This window comes from Elgaria multicarinata, chromosome 3 (genome assembly GCF_023053635.1).
Source record: "Elgaria multicarinata webbii isolate HBS135686 ecotype San Diego chromosome 3, rElgMul1.1.pri, whole genome shotgun sequence".
In the NCBI taxonomy this organism is placed as follows: domain Eukaryota; kingdom Metazoa; phylum Chordata; class Lepidosauria; order Squamata; family Anguidae; genus Elgaria; species Elgaria multicarinata.
In genome coordinates, this window is record NC_086173.1 from 56,068,954 (window position 1) to 56,094,358 (window position 25,405).

At 45.3% G+C, this 25,405-nt stretch overlaps 1 protein-coding gene across 4 annotated transcripts in view; it reads right to left on the bottom strand.

Annotated features, from left to right (window-relative positions):
• Positions 1-25,405, bottom strand: part of SEPTIN9 (septin 9) — a 257,294-nt gene that overhangs the window by 114,057 nt on the left and 117,832 nt on the right. For all 4 annotated transcript variants that reach the window (XM_063120375.1, XM_063120374.1, XM_063120378.1 and 1 more), the window contains one exon: positions 18-674. In XM_063120375.1, coding sequence (XP_062976445.1) covers positions 18-674 — 657 coding nt within the window. The remainder of the gene's footprint in view (positions 1-17; positions 675-25,405) is intronic.

The following is a 25,405-nucleotide window of genomic DNA, read 5'->3' on the forward strand; positions in this document are numbered from 1 at the left end:
TCAAGCCCTCTTCTTACCTTCTTGGCTTTTGGGTGGAATTTCAGTCACTGCCAGCTGTAGCTTTGGTTCTGGTGGTAGATTCTGATTGGTCGGGAAAAGCTCCACATTTTCACTCTGCCTGACTGGTGGTACTGGAACCTCTGAAGATTTTGCTACCTGGATCTCCACCCGTTTGGTGGCAACATCAGGCACAGGTGGGCTAGCAGCTTCAATTTTGCGCTGTGTTGGTTCAGGTATCTTTGAGGGGACTTCCATTCTGCGAAGAGCTTGGTCCTGGGGCTTACCTATATTGATCTCAGTCCTTCTGGGAGCGGTCTCAGGGGGCTTGTGCCCCAACACATCTGCTCTCTTGAGGCCAAATCTTGATGGTCCTGAAGTGGAGTTCTCCACTTGCTTTGATGAGATATCAATGGAGATTTCTGTTCTTCTGGACACGGTCTCAGGATGTTTTGGTCCAGAGAGATCAACTCTCCTCAGAGAGGATTTGGGAGACCTTTGTGCAGGAGAATCCACATGTCTGGAAGGAGTCTCCGAATTCCTGGTACCAAGCTCCTGGAATTTCTGTGTGGAGCTGGACACTGTGGACCGAACAAGAGGGTTGGGTGTCCTTCTTTGTGGAGTAGAAGAATTCGGTGGCTGGTCTACCTCTTCAACCTCAAAGGATCTCTTTAGAGCTGAAAGATATATATAAAAAATCAAGTTTAAATCAAGTTGATCTAGTTACTGTCAGCAGAGACACAAGCAAAACCACAGAGTTCAGGCTCACAGGCCTGTTAATTGCTCAGCAAAATCATCTTTTATTGTAGGATGTCCTTCAAGCCACTCCTTTTAATAATTCAAATCATATGCTGAGCCCGGGAAAGGATGGAGGCTTGTCCCTACTGTGCTGAGCCTTTCAGAACTTAGGGAAACAGCTGAATTTCTTACTAACTTCCAAGCCTGACAGTCAAAAGTCAGGAAGACTTCCCGAAGCCTTCAGAAAAGGCCATGGATGCTGACCAGATTAATAAATCTGTGGAACCCATGTGTGGAAATGTGTAACCTGTGAGGTCCTTTCCAATGTATTTAACCTTTAACCAGTCATACTTTTTTGGTGTACTTCCCCTTGAAGTTTGCCTTACTCCACTTAACATAGGCCCAGACTGCAAAATACATTATTTAGAGATGAAACAACAACAACAACATGATAGCTTAGTAGCTGGGACCCAAGCACTCAAGTTTATTTATTTATTTCATTTTTATACTGCCTAATAGCCAAAGCTCTCTGGGCGGTTCACACAAGTTGTGCAGATAGCCAAAATTCTGTTCTTCCTCGAAACTCCAGGTCCACTCAAAAGCAATCAGAATCCCCCAAAGTCTTTCTGAAAGGCTATAGTAACTCAGGATCACTTATCTCATTGCTTTTTTTCCCTGTTTACATTGTCAATGTAACCGTAGGGCAGCATCCAGAAAAATGGCTGAAGACAGACAATGTGGTTTCAGACAACCCAGAAGCTCTGCCCCTCCCCTTGTCCTTAGCTTTAAAATACACAGTCACAGAAAGAGTTAACCAAGACAATTGTTCCAGCATAGGAATTTCTTCAGGTACTCTATATTACATTGAGCTCAGGAGCCTGAGATACAGCACTATCTACCTACAGCGCTCAATCAAAATCCAAAAGGATGTCAAAGCCATTCTGAGGTCATGAAAGTTGGAAATCAATGCTGGATTCTTAAAAATATATCCTTAAAAGAATCTCTTACTAAACTCAGATCTGCCTCTCTCTATATATATACATGGACACTGTAGTGTCCATGTACTTAAGGCCGATATATAGGCAGATCTGAGTTTAGTGAACGTTCAATGAGATGTTTGTTTATAAAAACAGAACCACTAAAAATGAGTTGGAGGCAAATGCTCCACATTTTTAAGAAGCAAGTAGCACATAGCTGACTGAGTAGTCATTCCATGTTTAGCAAGGGATGCAGTAGATTCACGCATGAAATTATATCTGTATTTAGAAAAGAAGGAAAGAATGAATGCAAAGAGCAAACTAGTGACACAGGAGCAATCCATATGCCCACATAATGTGGATCATGGAATACAGAATCTGGCCACAGCAGTTCATGTCTTAACCACTTCACATTTAGATTACCATAATATGCTCTGGGTTGGGTTCACCTTGAAAGATATTTCAAGGCTAGTCTAAAACATGACAGACATGAGTTTTGTTTGGTGTGCATTTTATAGTTCATATAGCACCAGTATGGAAAAAACATCACAACCTTCTATACGTTTCCAAGCCAAATTCAAGGTGCTGTTTCTTACCTATTAAGCCCTAAATGGCTTAGGGTCTGGATATCTGAGAGACCATCTCCTTCTATATGAACATGTCTGGAACCTATGTTCTTCATCTGAGGCTCTGTTACGAGGTGAAGTTAGTGAGGACAACAGACAGGGCCTTCTGTGTAGCAGCACCCAGCTGTGGAAGCCCCTTCCCATGGAGGTTAAGTTGGCTCCCTCATTATTGGCCTTTAGGCAGCTGGTAAAAACGATACTGTTCCACTGAGCGTTTACTGATTAAGGCTGTGCTTTGATTTTAGAAGGGTTTATTGTTATGTGTTTTTTCAACTTTGTTTTAGTTTTGTTTGGAATTGTTACATTGTATTGGGTTTGTGGTTTTATTGCAAAGCAGACACTGAGTGGAGAAGCAATTCAGAAATATTTAAATTAAATAAATAACTGCAGAGAAGTGGTGTGATAAGGAAGGGGGCTCAGTGGTAGGGCACATGCTTGGCACAAAGAAGACTCTATCCCCAGCATCCCTTGCTCAAAGGATAAGCCTGCCTCTCTCTCTCTCTCTGAAGAGCTCTTGCTAGTTAGCATAGACAATACCGGGCTATGTGGCATAAGCCTCTGGAGTTCCAGGCCATAGATCAAGGTTTGCATGCGGCCCTCATTGACACGGTTCTCACCACAACAAACCATGGGTTAACCGCTGGGCTGTTTAGCCCCTAAATAACCAGTGCTCCAGGTTCACATGTCACATTCACAACCTAAGACCCAGCCGATCATGTGTTGTTGATTACAAATGGAAGTGAGGAGTGTGCGCGAGGCACATGGCAAATAATAAGTTAATTAACCCACAATTTGCCACTGCATGCAAATCGAGTCGATGAAGGCCTCACGCAAATTTTGATCTACTGTACGTCCTGGAACCCCAGTGGCTTAAGGTTACATACTGGCCCATATCAGGACCTGCCCATTCATCAGAACATATCCGGCCTGTGTTTAAGGAACATAATAAGCTCCATGGGGAAACAAATGCAGCCTGAAGCAATGGTGCCTTTATCCACAGGCTGCTTAAGTAGAAATTCTGGATGCGCAGGTCAGAAAAAGAAGAGCGAGGCTGCTGTCATAATTTTTTATTTCACAAGCACCTAGAAGCCTCAAGTCAAGAAACAGGAAGCCTCAAAGCCACATGCAAATGGAGCGTGCCAGACTGCATCTTCTACAGCAAGGCTGTTATTGTAACACAGGGCTATCAAACCTCAGGTCTATCAGCCATATCTGGCCTGCCTGGGGTCCCACTCCAGACCCATCCTTTTCCCCAGTCACTGATCTTTGGATGGTTTTATGGCTTTTGCAACAAAAGGCTGAAATGCCTCTTCTAAATGAGTTACTGGCAGTCAGAGTTTTAAGGTAAAATATGCTGGTATAGCTGGCATTTTGGCTCTACCCCTTCTGCCTCTGGCCCCACCCATCACTGGAATCCCCCCCCTTCCAGCTTCTTCAAATTGGAATTCAGCCCTCCGACTCATCACCCCCTGCTGCAGCATCACAGTGGCACCTTGCCGGCAGCAGTATCTGCGCAATGCTCCCTGCAGCCTGGAAACGTGACAGTGTGTTTGCAACATTATACTTAACCTTCCTGCTTTGTGCATTACCACCAATTAAGATAAATGGCTGTTTACATACTGCATTTGCTAGGTAATGAGACACATTATCTTTTGAAAGAGGTTAAGTGTCTGTTCAGTTAAAACTACCACTCAGAAAACATCAGATCTTTATTGCTATCAAATGAAGACAACAGTACAGTGAGTAATGAGGGTTTCAAAAGCACTGAGCAATAAACTAAAAAGAACCCCAGAGACGAGCACCACAGAACTCCAACGAATGAGGTAATGAGGCAATGGTATCGCACATCCTTATAAGCTAGGAATGAACGGACCTAGCCTCAGGAAGTTTGCAAATCAATCTCAATTATTTCTGTTACACATCTGAATGAGAACTTGCCGTCCAATCCCATCATTGGGGGGAGAGGGAGAAAAGAACATCCAGATGTGTTTTGTAGTGTTAACAATGGAGGGGGGAGTCTAAGGGACAGGGAGGGAAGGAAGCAACTAGGCTGTGCCCCAAAGAATAGGCCAAAATGAGGAAGGCAAGAAACTGAAATGAGGGAAACTCAAAGATGCAGGGGAGCTAGAGAAGAACCCTCACCGGACCCAGGAGGGGCCATGTGCTGTTAGTGGAGAGGGAGAGGGAGGATGGGAAAAGGGAAGCAAAAGCAGAAAGTCCTTTGAGTTGAGTTGCATGAGTGAGAGGCCAAGGGGTAGGAGTAGGGGGAAACCGATTCCTCAAACTGAACGTAATCAGTTTGGCACGCAGCAGTTCTCTTATTTAATTTTGAAAGATGGTGTAACAGTAACCCCACATTGCCCTCTGTTTATGCCAGGCCCAAAGACTCTGCTCAGCTGATACATGCTCACTCAATCTTCCCAAGAGGTGTGGATGGCCACCAAACCCCAAGCACAGCCATAGCAGGCTGTGTGTGTGCGCACATGATGAGAGAGAGAGAGAGAAGAGGATGGGCACTGACATCTAAACCTTTATAAGGCCAGGGGCAGGATGGTAGATTTAGGGGCAAGATCAACATAATCATCCACCCAGAATGCCTGCCTGATGGAGACAGTTTGGTTTGAGCAATTTCCCGTGAATCATCCAGATCTGAGTTGCAGCCTGCCTCTGTGTTTTCAGAAATGGGGTTCAGCCATTGTCTTTTTGCCCCAGAATGGCTGTTATCTGATACCCGCAACACCTACCACTGACTCAGTCTGCAATCACTATTTCGAAACTGAGTCTACACTGCAGATCTCATAGTCACAAGATCTGGCCCAATTTTTTAATGTTTCTCTTTCTTGCCCCCATCTGCTACCTCTGACAACACCTAGCCTGATGAAGAGTTTTGGAGAAATTAACAGCTTGCACAATATTTTCTGGCAGTTCAGTTGGTCTGAGTAAAGATATTGCCTAACTTGGATTTTGGATTCCCACCCCACGCCTTGCAGATTTTGGATTATTTTTTCACTCATTTTTTTATCTTGACATTTCTGCTTCTTTCTTTATTGAAGTCCCTCCATGCATTCTGGCATGCCTTGGAGTGAACAGCATTTGCAGTTGTCAGACCTTCCCTAACCCCATAGCAGAAAGAGAACCTGCAGTACCTAAGCTTAGAGGACAGCTCCCACAGAACTGGACTTCCATCACCATGCAAGACCTCTTGGGGTGAGCCCAGATCGAAGATGCACATTGGCAAGCAATCACCTAGTCAGCCACACACATCTATCTATCTATCATTTGCTACATGTATATCCAACCTTTTTCTCCAAGAAACCCAAGACAGTGTATATGTTCTCCCTCCTCTCCAGTTTATCCTTACAGCAAACCTGTGAGGTAGGTTAGGCTGAGAGTCAGTGAGCAGCCCAAAGTCATCCAGAGAGCTTCACAGCTGGCTGGGGACTTGATTCTGGGTCTCCTGAGCCCCAGCCCAACACTCTAACATCACTATACCACACTGACTCTATGAGGGATACATGCCTCCCAGCCTCAGGCCGGGCACTGAATGAGGAGAGAGCAACACACTCATCAAAGCCTGTTGGCAAAAGAATTCCAAGCCAGGCATTCTCGCAGAGCCTTTTGCCTGACTCCTCTTTACTTCTGAGAAGGTCAAATATTCCATCCTCCCAGGGCCAAGGAAAGAGGTTAACAAATGAGCTGTATATTTTTCTGACAGTCAGCAGAGGAAAAATACTTTAGACAAACCCCCGACCCTAAAACTCAGGGGAAACAAAGATTATCCTGAGCTTAGGGCTGCCTCAGCCCCTTGACCAAACTTTCCCCTCCTCCAATTTCCTGTTGCTTTGCTAAGCTTATGCTTCCCTTTCCCTCTCTTTTTCCCACCCAGCGTTACCTTATTCTGACTAGTAGGAGCTCAGTACAGAAGAAGAAAAGAACACATGGAAGAAAAGATTTCAGGAACTGGAAGGAGAAGAAGGAAAAGAGTCTTAAAATAGCCTGTTCTGACTTGGGCCGATGAGAGGGAAGTAAACAGAGTGTGCTCCAGAGGGCTCTGCCTCCCAACTTCCCTGCAGGGAAGCACCTCTGGAATTACAAACACATCCGGCCAAGTACAGGCCCATACAGCAGATCAAGCCAGTGTTAAGAATATATATGTGTGTGGAAGGAGAGAGAGAGAGAGAGAGAGAGAGAGAGAGAGAGAGAGAGAGAGAGAGAAAGCTTCTCCTTTAAAAAATATTAATCCAGTTGAAAATGAGATCTAAGTTCAATGCAGACATGCTGAAGCCCAAACTTCTCTCTTAGAACTGAATTCAGACTTTCTATCAAACCCACAACTGTCCAACAAACACAAAAAGAGTTCAATGCTGCTTTTTTATGTAAAGAACAAAGCATGGGGGAAATATCTGGCTTTTGAGACCAAGCAACAAAACAGCTCACATACTGATTCAAGCAAGTGTGCTCCATTGATCTGGGTGGAACAGATTTGACCAAAGCCTTGCAGTTTTCCACAAGATTTGGGGAACAAGCGTTACTACCTGCAGGAGTTGGCAGTATTTGACCTGAACATCTCACATGGTGAATGCTGGTAGCAATAAAGAGTCTCATTCATTGAAAGCAGTCAAAATGCTCCTCCTGCTCCTGCTACAATGAGCTTTAAAAGCTCAGTGTTCCTATCTGTGTTACAAATAGCTTGTTGTGTGTCTTACGTTCCCCAGAAGGGTCCCTTCCATCTGTTTCAGGCTTTGCAAAATAAGCCTTGACATCAAACACTCCCTTAATTAACATGGTGGGAAGACAATTTTCGGTACGACCCACATGGAACAAGGGAAGCTGAGCCAGTCGCATCTGCTGGTGGTTTGTGGATTGAAAAGAAAAACCCAAGCGGCAGCCAAATGGATGCCATACATATTGGTGCAGGAGACCAATGTCTACAAAAAAGGGTAGGGGAGGCTATTTGCTGCAAGACTAACACCAAGTACATACAGAGTCCTGCAGGGATTTCAAAACAGCATGAGAAGATGATTGTTTCACATCACCCACCCATCTGTAGATTTCTGGGACACTTCTGGTGGTTTTTCATTGATGAGATAATGTCGAAAAGGATCCCCAAGGATAATGTGTAGAGGATCACATGCTGGGCTTGAAGTTAGGGCTGAATTGTAGGCAGCCATCTCTGAGATGAGTCAGGAGTCGATAACCAGGAGCCAGGGAGTCAAGCTGGGGAATCAGAGCCAGGGAACAAGCAGGAGTCAGAACCAAGGAGCAGGCCAGAGGTTGGGGCCATGAGAAAAAGGAGAAAACAGAACTGAGAGATCAGAGCTGTGGGCCAAGCAGAAATCAGGGCCAAAAGACAAGCCAAAGAACACACAGCCAGGAAGATCTTGTTGCTCAGGCAAGGCCTAACTCAAACTTGTTCAGGAGGCTCCAACGGGACTTAATTGCCTGAAGGGACTTAATTGCCTAAGCAGGTTTTCCAACATGCAATTCTGTATCTCATCATCATCATATGGGGCAACTACACACAAGTCCAAAGCTCCCAGTTTGAGTCCTCGTAACTCCTGGCACTTGGACCAAGGTATTCCTGCTTAAACTCACTGGATTGCCTCTGGCATCTCACCATCCCTGATATATCTTACAAGGCTGTTATGAGGATACATTTCAAAGAGGTAGCCATGGAACTCTGTTGCAGCAAAAATGATGGGAGACTCCTATAGCAACTTGAACACGAACACATTTACCATAAGCCTTTGTTTTGTGGACCAGAATCCTTTTCATCAGATGCAACATAAAGATAAAGTGGGATAAGTCAATGCATCCCATTCTCATTTCTTTAGCAGTAGGGCAAGATGCAAAGTTAACCAGTAACTTAAAGCATACACATCTCAATGTTTTGCTATGATAAACCAAATTAAAATGAATCCAGATATATATTTTAAATACAAATATTGGATTCAGATTCATTGTGCAAAAAGCTAGATCCTAAGATGGCAATTCACAGCAGGGGCCCATCCTTGAGGGTAATTCTTTTAAGAATCCATTTAGTATAGAGGTTATCAAGTCTCCCAGGAAAAAATAACATGGAAATCATGTGTGGGAAGGGATGGTGATTCTGCTGCAGAACATCACACAGAAGCAAGGAAGTAAAAGTCTCAGTCATGAAGCTAAAGAAACCCTGGTGCACACAAGCACAATCCACTCAAATATTCACCGGCAGAAAGAAAAGTTTCAGAGTGTAGACAGCACCAATAACTCTGGTCAGCAACTGGTTTTATAGGCAGGCCACTTTAGAGTAAGGGATGGAGGGCAAAGGGCCAGAACTGCCCCCTCCCACAAAGTGGATGGCCAGTCCCACTGCCACAACCCGCCAGCTAGTGACACTCTAGGGGTCAGGTTTGGTCCTAAGGGCTCCAGTGGCTGATTGCTGTTCAATAACCGATTGAACAGCTTCATGGTTTTGAACGTCTATCAAACTGCACAACTATCTTTATGTATGCGTATATTATTATCAATACCGTAATATTTTGAGTATTATTTGCAACCCCAGCTTAGCCTGCCTTCTCTGGGCTTGTCTTTGGCTCCTGTACACTCACTTATGAATATTTCTCAAATGGATCTTTGGACTTCCAACTGCTGGATTTAGTATTTGCCCCTCTAGCTCACTTCTTACTGCCTGCTGTACACAAGCCTGACCATACACAAGCCTAACCATGCAGGAAGCTATCCCATATACCAACACCAACAATCTTATATCATGAACAAATGCAGTAAGATACCAATGGCATTTCACCAGGACCCTGGATTTACACATACCTTTGCAGGCCCCTGCCTCCCCCAGGGAAGTCCCTGTGAATCCATGCACTCCCAAGACAGCTTGTTCATAGCAGCATTTAAAACATAAACATGCCCCACTGAGCCTGACAGCTCAATAAATTCACTATCAGATCACTCTCCCTCAAACAACAACAATAACTTAGGAAGCCAGATGGCTTTCTCTTTGCCCCAGAAAGGAAGGGAGGGAAGGGAGAGCAACCCACTGGCCGATGACCATATCCACCCCCTCAGCTACCACAGTGGCCTGCAGGGAAGAGCAAAGGTCAGTGTGACAAAAGGGATACACCGCAAGCAAGCTAACTACAACTAGTATGAGCTGCCTGTTGGGGAGAATCTTCAGTCAGCAAGAATCATGATAAAAGATCCAAAAGATGCCCCCCTCCCATGCTAAATGTACTTTCTCCCCCCCCCCACTCTAACTTGAAACACATACACCCAAAGCGCACATAATATTAAAGTCTCAGTTTCTTTTTTTTAGTAGACTACGTGCAGAGATTCCAATCCAGATCAGGACCCTAGTTTGGGAGTGGGGAGGAGGCCCTGATCCAGATTGGACCTCCCCACACCTGTGATTTATATTGCTAAATATTGACCATTCAAAGCAAATTAACTGGGACCCTTGCATAGCTGCATCTTTCAAGTACTGTGTGCTGTGGCTCATGGTGGGCTAAAGTGCAGCTTTAATCCCCTCTACGATTTAAAAAATAATGACCCTTCAGCCTTGGATTGCTTTTGCACCTCTCATTATCCTACAGAAGGCTAGGGAGATGTGAAAATCCTAGGATGAAGGAAGGGAGAATAAGGATGAGCATGAACAAATGGGGAATTAAATGAGAGAGAACCCACACAGAAGGCTCAAAGCTGTGACCAGAAACCTGTGTCCAGATTCAAGTATTTCTGCCCTAGGTCATGAGTCCAGTTTCTGAGATAAATTAGGCACACTGGGACACTGGCTTACTTTTTTTTTTAATGAAAATTGCAAGTATCTGAGAAAAGAATATTTGAGATGGGATGGAAGCACTGCAGGAAAAGGCACAAGAAGGCATTGGGGTCAGACATGTAATATACCCTCCAACTGCTTATCTTAGGCAAGCAGCCATTGCCCTAGGCAAGGTCACTGTAACCAATCCACCCACCTGTACATAGAATCATAGAATCATAGAATCATAGAATAGCAGAGTTGGAAGGGGCCTACAAGGCCATCGAGTCCAACCCCCTGCTCAATGCAGGAATCCACCCTAAAGCATCCCTGACAGATGGTTGTCCAGCTGCCTCTTGAATGCCTCTAGTGTGGGAGAGCCATGATCCACGATGTGCAGTAGAGGGTTTCTAATCCTTCTCCTCAGAATATGCCTATATGTAAGACTTAGGCAGGATCTACACTACTGCTTATAATGGTTTATAATGGTGTTGACAACTGTTCAGATCCAGGACACATTACATATACCGTTTTCAAACCGTTTTTAAAGGGTTGTATCCTGCTTGGTGTAGATCTGGCCCTAGGCTGTTTTTACATGAGGTATTTATCATGTGACCCACAAAAAAAATGTGGGTCCTTTTCACTGCACTGGCAACCATTGGTGCCTCTCCCATCATTTTAAAGCTTTATTCCGCCATTTTATAAATAACTGAAAATGCAATAAAACGGCCTCAAAGAGGTGGTGTACTACTGGAAGCACGCAATATCGCAGCACCAGCTACAAAGCCCAAGTAATGGTGCAGGATTTTTGCTTTAATGTAGAGAAGCCCATAGGGTTTTTCTAGATGAGGCCGTCTCATTCACAAAATTTTACAGGGAGTCCAAACAACACTGTCATCCACTTTTAACCATCCTGTGTTTTCCCACTGCTTCTTCTCTCATTTTTCTTACCAAAAGAAAGGGGAACTGTTAGGGAGGGAAGGGTGGAATAGCTGAACAGTGCCTTCTGACTGGTAGTGCTAGGAGCTGTCCATCTGGAAGCACCCATAATGATTTAACACTCATTCCTTTTTGAGAAAAGTGTAGTTTTGGGACGGGGGAAGCAGAGATCTCTAAGGATTCCTAGCAGTTGCAGTAAACTACCATTCACTGCGGGTGGGTGGTGGGTGCCTAGAGGATCCAAGACAGTTCAAGTATTAGCACTGGCATACATTTGTATAGCATGTTCATAATCCAAATTCCACCACCACCTTCTCCACTGTTCAATCTTTTTGATTGCGCTGCCACTTGTGTGATCCACCATAGATCAAGCCACAGACCCACTGGTGAATCCTGACTCACTAGCTGAAGATCAATGACCAGTGACCAAGAGGTAAAATCAGCCGTTCATTCTTGGAATAGCAGCCAAAAGTTAAATGTCTTCCATTCCAGGGAGCTCAGACAGTCAGTATGAACCCAACACAGCAACTATATAAGCTTTAGTCAAAATAAATGTGGCAGTCTTGAAGGTGCCACAAGACCTTCCATTCTTTCTGCTGCAACCAAATAGCACGGCTACCCCTCTGGAAACAATGTGAGTTCCTACTGTAGAAACAAAGGTTAGTAATGATTGGGGGATTCCTTGCAACGTCTGGTCCATGCCAGTCCCTAAAGCAAACAGACATAACAAAACTAATCAGGGAAACTTTGCAGCACAAGATGTCCTTCGCATCATTTCTTTGGCACACACACAACTCGGCACAGTTCTAATGCTCTGTTATATACACACAGTGTTCCCTAATACATTTCGTACACAGTGCTGTTATGATTATTGCCTTGTAATACAGCAGACACTTTCCAACTATGGCAGAAGGCCTCAACCCCCCACCCACCCTACTTCACTCTAGGAGCTCAGAAACGTGAAAGGTAGAAGGAATGTTTAGCATTACCCATTCTTACTATGCAAGGTCTGCTTCTTTCAACCTGGCAGGTGGTTGCTTCAGAAATTAGATAACAAATTGTAGAACCACTGAACTCACGCTTTGGGGGGGGGGGAACCATGAAGTCATCTAGACAAGCTTCCCCAACCTGGGGCCCTCCAGATGTTTTGGACTTTAACTCTCACTATTCCCAGCCAACATGGCCAGTGGTCAGGAGAGCTGTGAGTTGTTGCCCCAAAAGATGGGGTGGGCTTATCCAGCATTGCCCCTGTCCTCAGGAAAGTCATCTCCAATTTTAGGATATAGTCTATTGTTATCTAGAAGGTACCAAAGTACATCATGACACACACACCCCAAAAAGGTGATCAGTAGCCAGCTTGAGATATGCAAAGCCCAAGCCTTAAATACAGCAATGAATGACCCCAAACATTTAAGCAAAAGCTATCTATTGAGTCTCTCATCGGTGTGTGTGTGTGTGTGGGGAATGCTTCCCCTTCGAGGGCAATGCCATCCCACCCGATAGCTCGTCCCCGTTCCTGATCAGCCCTAATGCTCAACGAAAAAGACCTTTCATTTCAGCACCCTTCACAAATGCATTTTCAGCATGCCAGCCTGTAACTTTAGAACATCCCAGGCCTTCTGCCATCTACCCACATATTCAAGAACAACCTTCCCCAGCCTGGTGCCCTCCTGATATGCTGATTAGAACTCCCATCATCCCCAGACAGATCATCCATGGGGCATGTTGTCTGGTGATGATGGAAGTCGTAGTCCAACACATCTGGAGGCTGCCAGGCTGGGGAAGACACTTCAAACGGGAATGTGCCCTGAGGGGGATGTTGTCCAGAGGTCCCTCCATGTCTGCCATGGAAAAGAGGAAGGGAACTACCACAGGGCGAAGCAGTGCAGCTGGTCTGTGGGCTGTCTGTCAGGCCAGCTGCAGGCACCCTGTCTCACCATTTAAATGTCAGAGTCAGCAGCGTAAATATTTGGAATGGTTCTGAGGCCCAGCAACTCTGGGATTGCCTTTAAATTCACAGCATGCTCCCATCAGGGCTTGGTGGCTGCTGTCCAGCCTCCTGTTCTCCTTGTTTACGTTTGTTTTCCCTTTCTCCACTGGAGTAAATGTAAGTGGCTTGCCGCTTTCTTCGAGGGGGAATAGCAAACCTCGCTCAAAAGGTAGGAGTGGCCACCAAAGTTCCCCTTCCTTTTTCAAAACCCACTACAGGTTGGCTATGTTTTCCAGTGTTTAGGCTAGTAGTTCCCTATCAGAAAATCCATCCAAAGGAGTCCATTTGTTCTCAGGCAATAGCTGGCTTGGGGGAATTTCCTGCCTGGTAGGATACAGACAAGGCACAGAGGGGAAATAATTCAGGTTTCTTGAGATCTCTCAGTCCTGCAGTGATGTGGGGTACATAATCCACAACTAATCCTCTAGTGCATACTACTCACTGAGCCAAGCTACTGTAAGGGGCTAAAAATGTGGTGCAGTGGGTATTTATTTATTTCTTTATTTACTTATACTTCTTTTTAGGCCACTTTTAAGGATGGAACCCTCGAGTCCCATTGTAATAGATGGTGCCCAGTTCCAATCTTTAGGTTTGAGGTATATGTTGAAAGAAGAATTGTTAAGCATCTTGGATCTCTGGAAAATTGGCAGCATTCAGGTTTTCTTTACCTCACTTCCTAACAGAAAAACTTGAAGTGGTGCTGCAGTTCTCCTCCCTCCCATAATGTCACATCAGCCTGTACTTTCCATGTGCAAAAGGTGGTCCTCATACAAGGATGACCATCCTGCTACAAGGGGCACTGAAAACTTGCAGCTGGTCCAAGTTCAGCAAGGGCAAACTGAAGCCTTACAGCAGCCTGGGAGCTTCTGCAAGATGAGTCCTTCCTTCGCTGCCTCCACCCCCCAACTCTTTGCTGCACATTACTTATGTACAAAGTAATGAACACATCATCACTGTGATGAAAATGTCTCTAGTAACACAGCCAAGATGTTCCTGCTCTGAAAAAGTGGCAATGGCTACCTGCCACAACACAGGCTCTGAACACCAGACCCGGCCGCAGCTACTCCCTGCTCAAGCCAAGCACCACCGCTTGATACGCCTGAGGCAAGAGATAAAACCCACCTTCCTCCAAACTATGTGGAGAAAGGGGTTTAAAATGGAGAAGGATTTTAATATATATAATAATGCATTGTGAGTTATATCTGCTTAGGTGAATGATTGTCAGAGTGGGTGTTAAATGTGTAAACTTAAGATGATAAATGCCAAACAGACACGTGGGCTTTTTGTGGTAGTTTAAAAACAAAACAATCAAAATTTATTTTTAAAAGTTCATAAGCTTTGTTTCAAATAACAACATTTAAAAACCTTTTTGAAACCTTTCATACAATCCGGTCACTCATTCACATTCGCGCTTTCCTTTTTCTCACACAATCACTCTTGAACTTTCTTTATTACCAGTATTGATTAATATACATCCACTACATGCACACCACACCCTAAAGACACCACTCACTAAACTGACCCTCAAATTCCCCAGAACTTAAGTACCATAAATACAGAGAGCACTTCAGACTCTAAGAGTACCTAACAAGTCTCCCTGAAAAGGTTCCCTGAAAAGAACAAGAACTCCTGAAAAGAACTTCTGAAAAGAGCTCTCAATCCCCTCAGTCCTTCCCTTATATATCACTCCTCCCCTCTCCCAAGACATTCTAACTCCGCCCACTCAAGCCAACATTCTAAAAACCACAGAATTACAAACTGCAGACATACATTTGGAATTGACTTGTGGGGTGTAACGCCACACTACCCTTAAGGGCCTTGAGCCTTTGTGACCTCGCTCTCAAGCTGCCCAGTGATCTATCGCATTTCCTCTTCTCCCTCTGTCCTGCTCAAGCTTTACTGGCCAAAATAATCCCATGGATCCCTGCAGGCCCCACGATTATGATAAGCTGTCTGCATCAACCCATCTGCTGGGAAGATTTGGGGAGGCAAAAGCCAACAGTTTGCGGAAGTGAACATCTGCTTCCACATCTGCTAAAAAAAAAAGCATGCAATTCCAGCTGGCAATGAACAAATGACAACACAGAAGTTGAAAAAGAGTCAAATCTCAAAACAAATTCCCCAAGCAGGGAAGCTTTCCTAAGCACTGGGCACACCATGACCCTTCAGCAGAAATGCCAAATGGCACAAGAAAAACCAGAAGAGCTGGTGTGGTGCAGAGGCCGAGACAGCAGGCTGCAATGATCGCCTAGCCCGTAACTGAGCCTCAGGCAACCGTCCAAATCTCTAGCATCAACACCCCCACCCACATCTGAATCACAGGGACAATAATATTGGATTCATTTACAGGGGCATTGTAAAGATGATGGCCAACATGTAAGTGAAGGGCTTTAAATGCCCAAAATGTGCTGTGCAAATGCTATTATTGCATTATTACTTATTCATTCTTTATTCATTTTGGTGTTACAAGTGTTGCCAGAGACATGTAGAGAAAAGGGCATATCAGACAATCTGGCTGCTGCCCCAGGTGGCCTCAAGATTTGAAAATCCTCAAGGAACTACTTTGGTTTGTCAAGAACAAAGCTGATAAATCAAGACATCAGCAACTCTTGCATTGTCCACCCTAAGAAATAATCAAGATCTGATCTACCGATCCAGGTAAGCCATCCAACTGAATCCAAAGTATAGGACTGTCTGTAGGTATCATTGAATTTCAAAATTCTCCACCCCACTAACCTCTTCACCACCTCTAAACACTGTTGTATCCCCTGGGAAGGATGGGCTAGCCAAGGGAACTTCAACAAGAAAAGTGACCTGAAACAGAGATAGGGATTCAAGGAGAGCAGGGATGGGCCTGCAACTCCTATAATCCCTCACCATTGGCTATCCTGGCTGGGGCTAATGGGAGCTGAAGTTCAACAAGTCCCCCATCCCGGAAGTAGAGGGAAAGCTTAATTGTGATCACAGTCTGTTCAAAACTACTAAAACATCTTTGCACAGTGCATACCAGTTGTAGGTGCTCCCCTATGAGCAATTTCCCTATGAGGAAAAGTTACGGCCACTGGAATTGTTTAGCTTGGAAAAAAGGCAAGTAAGGTAGACATGACAGAGGTGTACAAAATTATGCATGGTGTAGAGAATGTGGATCGGGAGACATTTTTCTCCCTCTCCCAAAACACTAGAACCTGGGGTCATCTCATGAAGCAGATTGGTTGGAGGTTCAGGACAGATAAAAGGAAGCACTTCTTCACAAAGCACATAGTTAAACTATGGAATTGACTACCAGAAGATGTAGTGATGGCCACCCATTTGGATGCTATTCAAAGGGTTTGAACAAATTCATGGAAGATGAGACTTTTGATGGCTACTTGTCCTGATGGCTATATGCTCCCTCCAGAATCCGAGGCAGGAAGCCTATGTACACCAGTTGCTGAGGAACATGGGTGCAGTCAGGTCCTGCTTGTAATTTTTCCTTGACAGCTGGTCAGCCACTGTGTGAATAGAATGCTGAGATAGACCTTGGTGTGATCCAGCATGACTCTTCTTCTGTTCTTACGTTTCTTAAATAAAGAAACAAACCAAATAGCCCTCCTGGCCCTGAAGTCAGGAAACTAGAAACCACAACTCTTCGCTGCAAACAACAGAAAGAAAGAAAGAAAGAAAGAAAGAAAGAAAGAAAGAAAGAAAGAACACCCCATTGGCAATTTCAACTTCAGATGGGTGGAAACATCTGTTATCTCCGTAAAAATGCTGACATTGGATTACTACTGATAGTAGCATCCTCAGCCAACAGAGCAAAAGTCATTAATGTGACATGCTATATGAGAGCCTGTATGAATAAATAAAGCACCTGGGGAGAACATGGTCAGTGGAAAAGAGAACGCATCAACACAGCAGCATGTATAGACTTGCAGTATGTTCCGTGGGCCATGGTACAGAAGGCCACGAGTTCAAATCTTCCACTTCCCTTCTGTTTTCCATAACACTCCTATCCCCTAGTGCTAATGAGCAAGGATGTGCAGTCACTTCCTCAGGCTAATAAGGTGACCACAAGCACATGGAATACTACAGCAGGTACAAGAACTCAACTAATGTGAGACACACTCAGGTACACTACTAATGGCTGGCACAGCTGGACTGAGAAACCAAGATGCCTACAAACCACAGATTTTCTCTTGCAAATACACTTGGTAACTTGCAAACACTTTGTTGGAGTACAGCAGCCTTTCCCAGCTTGGTGCCCATCCAGATGTGTTGGACCACAACTCCCAGAATTCACAGTGTGGAACCAGGACGGAGAAGGCTGGAATAGTGGAATAGGAGGAGGAGCCAGGGCCAAGCCTGCCATGATGCAGACTGAAGAAGGCACAAGGAGGGGGAACACATGATGGCAGGAACTACTGACTGAATGACGCAGCAAGACTGTAAAGTAGCCTTCCCCAACCTGGTGCCCTCCAGCTGTGTAGGACTACAACTCCCAGCTTGCTGGGCGAGCACCAGGTTGGGAAAGCCTGGCTTAAACTGTTGGCCCTTGCAGGGTGGAGGGAGACTTCACTTCAAGTGGGAAAATGTCTTAGATCAACACTGGGAGGCGCTTTCCAGAGGGAAAAGCTATATAAAATGCCAAGACTCTGCTTCTCTGTGAAGGAACCTAAGGGATTACTGTTGTATGGGCAGTTGGTGAGAAGCCTCAGCTCAAACTTTACTTGCATGAGTGAGGACGAGCCCATCCTGGCACTATTCCCACATACTTTGCACCTCACAAACGTGCATTAGGAATAAGACCACAGAAGCCAAATTCTCTTTCAATGCTGGTTTTCCCACCCCAACATGGAGATGCCATGGACTGAACCTGGGACTTTCTGCATGCAAAGTAGGGGGGTCTACCAAAGTAAGCCCTTCCCTGATAGATACCTAATTATGAGAAAAAGGAAATAGGGATCTAAAATAGGGCTATGCTTTGCCTTGCTCCCGAAGCCTGAATCTGAGTTGTATTTCTTTATTTACAGTCAACAGACCAATATAAAACAAGAAGATACACCATTATATAAAACAGTACAAAGTAGGGATAAAAAATAGGGAGTGTTACAAAACCACTAAAGATACTAGATTTTAATTTGTTGGTTTCTGAAAAGGGAACAGAATTGGGTTATTGGGGCCTAGCATAGTGAAAAAGGGAGGGATATATAGATAATAAAATTGCTAATCTGTGGATTTAAGCGCAATCAACATCCATAAGAGATCTGGTGCGGATGGCCAAATTCAGGAATTTGGCCACCTGCTCAGTGGTAGATTTACTGGAGCCCTGAAGTAGACTAATCAGGAGTGACTCAGGGGATCATCCAGGGAGACGTTGCATAATAGGACATAATAGGTCTTTCCTTGCCTGTTGGTAAAAATTGCAATGGAAGAGCACATGCAGAATAGATTCCACCTCGATGTTATTACATGGGCAGTATCTGTTTTTGGATGGAATTTTCTTATATCTGCCCTCCAGCAACTTGGAGGGGAGGATGTTAAATCTTGCTAGGGTGAATGCCTTCCTGTATTTGGGAATGGTTAACCAACCCAGGTATGGCATTCCGTCTTTGCAAGAAGGGACTGGGAGACCCAATGATTGGGGGGAACATGGTCCCCAGACAGTTCCCCGGAGCTCTTGGTGGTCTATATCCAGTAGTCTCTGTTTGGTGATCTGTTTAGCACTGTCCAAGTCCAGAGATAGCAGGAAAAAAGGGGATAGCCCTATTGAGGTTACTTTTTGCACCACTGCCCTAGACCAGTGAGATTCGGAGGGTTCTAACAGGACTTTGGTAACCAAGGAGTTGGAAGTGAGCGTTAGGTGACAGCGGAGCCAGTAGTGTATGGTGAATATCCAAGCTTGGCATTTTAGTGTACTTAGTCCAGCCTCCAAGTTGAGGGCAGCACCGGAAACACATCTAGGGACTCCGAATATAAGCCTGAGGTAGAGATGTTGCACTCCTTCAAGAGAACTTTTGAAGTGTAGAAACCATATTGGAGCTCCAAACAGAGTCTGAGACACTATTTTAGCTTTGTAAACCCGGATGGCTGCCGGTAGATATTTCCCACTTTTCGCAAAGAAGAATCGGGATAACGCACCAATAGTTTGTTCAGCTTTGCTCTTGGTGTGTTTGCCATGTGCCCTCCAGTTTTGAGCTTCATGAAACCATATGCCCAGGTATTTATATGCATCAATTTGGTTGATTCTGTTTCCCCCCATGGACCAGGGGAATCTTACCTTCCTCCTGGCAAAAACTACCACTTTGGTTTTTGAATAGTTAATTGTCAGCAAATTTTTCTCGCAGTATTTGGCAAAACCATTTAGTAGTCTCTTGAGGCCCAGTCGAGTCTGGGAGATCAAAACGGCATCGTCAGCATAGAGAAGAACGAAAACTTTTGTTGAACCAATCTTGGGTGCATGTGATGGTAATGATGCCAACCAGGCAGGGAGGTCTGCCAGATAAAGGTTGAACAAAATGGGGACGAGAACACATCCTTGTCTGACACCAAGTGAAGTGGCAATCTCATTTGTGAGATGTCCTTGTCTACTGCAATGAACCTGGGCAGATGTTTTATGATACAGAGATTGAATCAGGAACAGAAGCCTGCTTTCGATAGAAAGCTGTTCCAGTTTGCTCCAAAGATGGGCTTGGCATATTGAATCGAAGGCAGATTTGAGATCAATAAAAGCAGTGAATAATTTGCCTCCACTGGGTGTAGAATATTTATGAACCAGGTGAGCCAGTACCAGGCAATGGTCAAGAGTAGAGCAATTCGGCCCACCTCTGATTCGGGACCAGACTGGGCTGCCTTGGCTCAAAGCAGCAGAACCACTTCAGGTCAATTCGGACCAATGGCCAGCAGCTGCCCCCTGCCTGTCCACCTGCGGGACTTACATGAGCCTCCACGCACATGCCAGTGAGCCGCCCATCATCCTCTCTGGGCTGCTGTAGATTTCGTGTTGCAAACTACAGCAGCCAGAAATGGCCAGTGCACACAAAGGCCTTGGGTAAGTCCCATGGGTTGGTGGGCAGAGAAGCAGGAGTGGGGAGTAGTGGTTGGTAGGAAGTGGCTGGGAGGAAGAGCATCTGCGGGGGCTTTCCAATGGACACCCAATCAGCCTTGTGCCTGGGAAACTGAAGCAAGAACTGAATCTGAAACAAGGCAGCCTGAGACCAAGGTGGCCTGAGTCGAATCAGGGCTGACTGGGAACCCCTAAATTGGCCTCTGTGTTGATTGGGGGGGGGCGTGCACAGCCCTAATATAAAACCACTTGTGCTATTCACACACACACACATAGTCATTCTTGTTGGCCATGGGGACCCAGATCTACTGAGCAGTTATCACTCATTCCCCAGGACAGCCCTTTCCTCCTTCCTTTGGCATGTCTTTCCAGTGGTTCCATTTTACAAAAGGTTTACTGGCTTGCAAGTTCAAGAGGATGGCTCAGAGTGACACACAGGGAAGGGCAGAAAGGAGGAAAGCTCTGCAGTCCTGCAAGTCCTTTTTCAGGGCAATTGCATGCTGGCAGCCCAGTGCTGAAACGGCCTCCCCGCAACTTGGTACCCTCCAGATGTGTTGGTCTGCAACTCCATGCTGTGGATGGGACTGATGGGAGTTGCAGTCCAACACATCTGGAGGCTGCCAGGTTGCAGGGAGGCTGCCCCGGACATTCCATGTCCTCAACATGGGGGAAGCGCCACAATGTGTCGGAACAAGGGGAAAAAACCAAAATCACTCTGCAGATGACTTCATCTTCTTAATGAGTCAAAGATGCTATGCCCACTCCTTCCCCAACCTACTCACAATGTAGGCAGGAAAGCCTTCCAAAGGCACAGCCTGGCCAGACAGTTCAGGCAGTTCATGGGCAAAGTCTCCTCCCTTATGAGTAGCTTCCCGGAATCTCAGAAAACTGGGTTGGTTGGATTTAGGTTGGGTTTTGGATTCTATTTTGTAAAAGCTCCAAATCTTGAACAAGTGAGCATCAGGCTGTCCCAAGGCTTCAGTGCATTCAGTTTCTACCATACACATTTATCATGAACAGCTGCTCATACCAGACCAAATTAGTACAGCAGCAACCGTTTGCCATAGATGGGCAGCGTCATTGTATACAATGATAGAAAATGCAGCAGGCTTCAGGATTTGGAGGGCCTTTGGGCAACACACTTTCAATGCTCCCCTCCCTCAATGAGTCTTCTTGGTCACCACCATTACCACGAGCTGCTATTCTTCCTCCTCTTCCTCATCATTCCTACCACTTGATTGATTGACCGGCAGCAGCTTCTACTGCTCCTCCTTTTAACTTCCATCACCATCATCTGGACCAGAGTAAGAGGCAGGTGAACAAGAAGGTTGCAATTGTGAATTGCAATGAGGAGCAGGAGCAACTCCAGGGGGCTCTTTTCGCTGGGACCCTACTAGGGTGTAGGCCCTTGACAGATGCCTGAGCATGCCTACCTTTGACCCCGGCCCTGATATGAAATGCCATGGTGTGTAATGAGTGGGCACATGGCCATTTCAGTTTGGGAAGCTCCAGAAAATGGCAGCTTCCACTGCATGTACATAAAGCAGAACAGACAAGTCTGCATTACTCACATGTTGCACTATACATATGTGACCTACTGCCAGGTTTTTTCTACCACTTTTTTAAAAAGTGCTTTTAGTACATTATTCTGCAGTTGGTTTTAATGTGGTTTTATGCGCGCCAATGGTTTTATTCTTTCCTGCTGATTTCAACTTGGTTTTATTCTGCGCTGTTTTTATTTCTTGTTTTAATGTTTGTATTTTATGTGGGGTTTTTTAATGCATTGTGCACCACACAGAGAAGTTTGGTTATTGAGCTGTTTAAAAGTACAGTAAATCAACCAATTAAATAAATAAATAAAAATCATTGTGGGAAACAACCTTGAGAAGGATGCTTATACAATGCAGTTTCCAACCCTATGACTTATCCATAATGATCTTCCAGCCTCTGACAATATCGCTCTAGCATCATTCAGCACAAAAGCCATCAAGTACACTTCCTGTTCCCAAGGCAAGGCAAGGCAAAGCACTCACAAACTAACTCCAACCTTCTAGATCACAGTGTACCACAAGCGGTAAGCAAGGGTGAGGAATGGCTTTTAAATGATCAAATCTGGCATGAAACCAGCAATTCTGTAACGGTGATGTGAATTTTCAAACAGGAATCTTGGGTTCTTCCTTTCCATAGTGCGACACCTTTTAGCTCTTACTGTGCTTTTCTTTTTTAATGAATGAATGCAGTTAATGCAACATGAAATGCAAAAAATAGCCTTTTTGAATCTGAACACTAGTGCACTATAATAACTGAAATGAGAATTAATTCGATTGACCTGTGGATGTGTGCTGTTCTCTCCCCCTTCAGCAGACTCCATCTCCAAAGATGAGCATTATCATTCACCACTGCCATTTTTGCCATAAAGGAGCACAGCAGCACCCATCATGCCACCTCCTGGTGTGTGCCCTGTCCCAATTCTGCACAGCAGAAAAGCTGCACGAGTGATATTTCTAAAATGGTCACACATGTGAACCTTCGTAAAGCAGGTTGGCTTGATTTCACCATGCAGATGAAGAAGACATGGTGATCAGCTTTTGTCTCTTTCAAAAGCCTCTCCAAACTCTCTGACATGGTATGGACAAACACCATGGCTTAAACAATCTACAGTGGCCTGTTATTGGGTTATTTGAGAGCGGTTTCCTTCTCAAACAAGCCATGCTGCTCAGGTTCGGATCACATGACAAGCCATGCCCAGGCGGGTAATTAAGCAAATGGCATCTGGCATATGCAGCACACAATGCATCTTAAACCACTGTGCCTTGTTTAAGCTCCAGTGATCGTGTGAACCAGGTCTCTGTCAGTTAAGAACGACACTGCAGTCAAGGCATTGGTATATGATGTGGGTCCTGTTCTCCTTTCTAGAAGTTGTAAGAACAAACTTAAAGAACCTATCCTGTACTGGAAATGTACAAAAAAGAACAGAAAGAAGGATCCATTCCAAATTTGGGAATATATTCATTAGACTCAAACAACAGGTACTTTAATATCCAACCATATCCTCAATTGTCCCACTGCATGAAGCATTCAAACTGATGGGCTCATTTAAGTAAAAGTGGAATGTTTTGAACGTTTGGGGGGCACATTCACTTCCTTTTTCAAACCATACATTGTGCTTTAGTCTATCCAAGACTTTCTGTCTACCTAAAGAACATACCACACCCAATACATTGCGCCTACTAATATTAGCACATGCTCAGAGGCCGCAGCATTGAGGCAGCAGCTGTTTTCCTCCTGCAGTAGTCCAGAGAAAAGCATGTGGCAAGCGGTGAAGAGCCATGCCTCTTGATGTGTCCCTCAACAAGATTCCAGCTCATCGGTTGAGCTAGCACACATTTTAAGGAAGGGTGTGGGAAGCAGAGTGTGAGGCTCTCGTTCCTGGAGACACACTCACTTTGGTTCAGGCTTAAGGCACTATGCAAGTGGCCAGGGCAGCAACCTTACCATAAATCCCAGGATGTGCTACTCCAATTTCTAAACAAGCCCAGTCCTTGGGAGATTATTACTTTTATTCCGGCATCCCACAATTGCCTGGGCTTTAAGGTAGTTACAGCAGATGGAAAAATTCAGGCCCAGCATCAGGGGCAATATACTGGCAAGCAGTACGCTGCCCCAGTCTACCAGAACTCTACAAAACTGCTGCTGGGTTTTTGATGGTGCTACTTCTGCCAGCCATCTCCCTCCCCAACTTTTCCATTTTCACTCATTTCGGCCTCATCTACACCAAGCAAGATATTGCACTATGAAAGCAGTATATAAAAGGCAGGAGCCACACCAAGCAGGATGTAGCAGTATGAAAGTGGTACATGGTATGCGTCAATGGGCCCCAACAGTTGTCAGTGCTCTTCAATACCGCTATAAAGCAGTAGTGTGGCTCCTGCCTTGTATATACCGCTTTTATAGTGCAATACCCTGCTTGGTGTAGATGAAGCCCCCCTCTTTGGGCCCAACCAAGCAACGGCAAGAAGGAAGAAGAGGAGCCACTGTTGCCCTGGCCATTTCCTTGCTCGTCTGTACTATCCCACCTATTGCAGCGGCAGCTGCTGTTCCTCCACACAAAGGAATATAGGAAGCCACCTTATACAGTCAGACCCTTGGTCCATCTAGCCAAGTAGCGTTGACACGGACTGGCAGCAGCTCTCAAGGATTTCAGGCAGGAGATTTCCCAGCTCTACCCAGAGAGGCCAAGGATGAAACCTGGGACAGGCCTTCTGCATGCATAGCAGGTGCTCCACCACTGAGCCACAGCTCCTGCCCCACTGGCCTCAGAGAGGGAGACCCTCAAGGGGGCGGGGCAAGCAGTAGCTGCTTCTGCTGTTGCTACTCCTTTTCATTACCATGAGCAGACTGGGCCCAAAGAGGAAGCAGGCGGAGAGACAAGAACGATGGCTGACATGGGTAGCAACGACAGGGCTGAGCAGCAGCAATGGCACCGGCATAGGACTGAGCCCAAGCCAGCCTACCTGCCAAGCCAGCACTACCAGGTCTGCACATTAAGGGGACCCTCTGCAGATTTCTTGCCCGCAAAGATGAGGAACTGTTACTGGAAACAGTCACTTTCAGGGGCTCACAAGAGAGACTTCAGGGCACGTGATAAGGGCAGGCAATATTTTGGGTTCTACTGGTCGATCTCTGGGTGATTCACAGATCAGCAAGGGTCCCCAGCTCTCAGTTGTTTAAAAAGAGTCTTTTTAAAGTCTAAATTGGTCTGTCAGAATCCATGTTCTGTAGTAACTGAGGTGTACATTTACGTATTCAGGTCAACCCAGTATTTTGCCAGGGGGAATACAGGCATGTTAGTATGATGACAGCAAATATTTCTAAGGCAAGATCACCACACGCTTAAGCTAAGCCCCCTTTCATGCATTGACTTCTGTCACTAACATGACAATTTGACAGCTCACATGAATGGTCTGCTACCCACATGAGTAACATAATAGGAAGGGAACACGCAGGACATCCATGGTTAACGTAGGGAGTAATCCTATGCATGTTAGGACAGGAAAAAAGAACTCCCAGAATGCCCCAGGAAGCATGGCTGACTGCAGAATGCTGGGAGTTGTAGGACCTTTTTTCTGTCTAACTATGCATAGGATTCTGTGTCCTTAGATGAGCAGGATGCACTCACACCTATGAGTGGCCAAAGATCAAGGATTAATCAGCACTAAGCAACATGGCACTTTGCTTCCAGTGCTAGCAAAGCCTTATATTACAGACTTCAGCCAATGGGCTGAATTTTGGATGACCAGTCAGGAATCCCAAATAAACTAAGATCGGAGAGAGATGCCACACAGA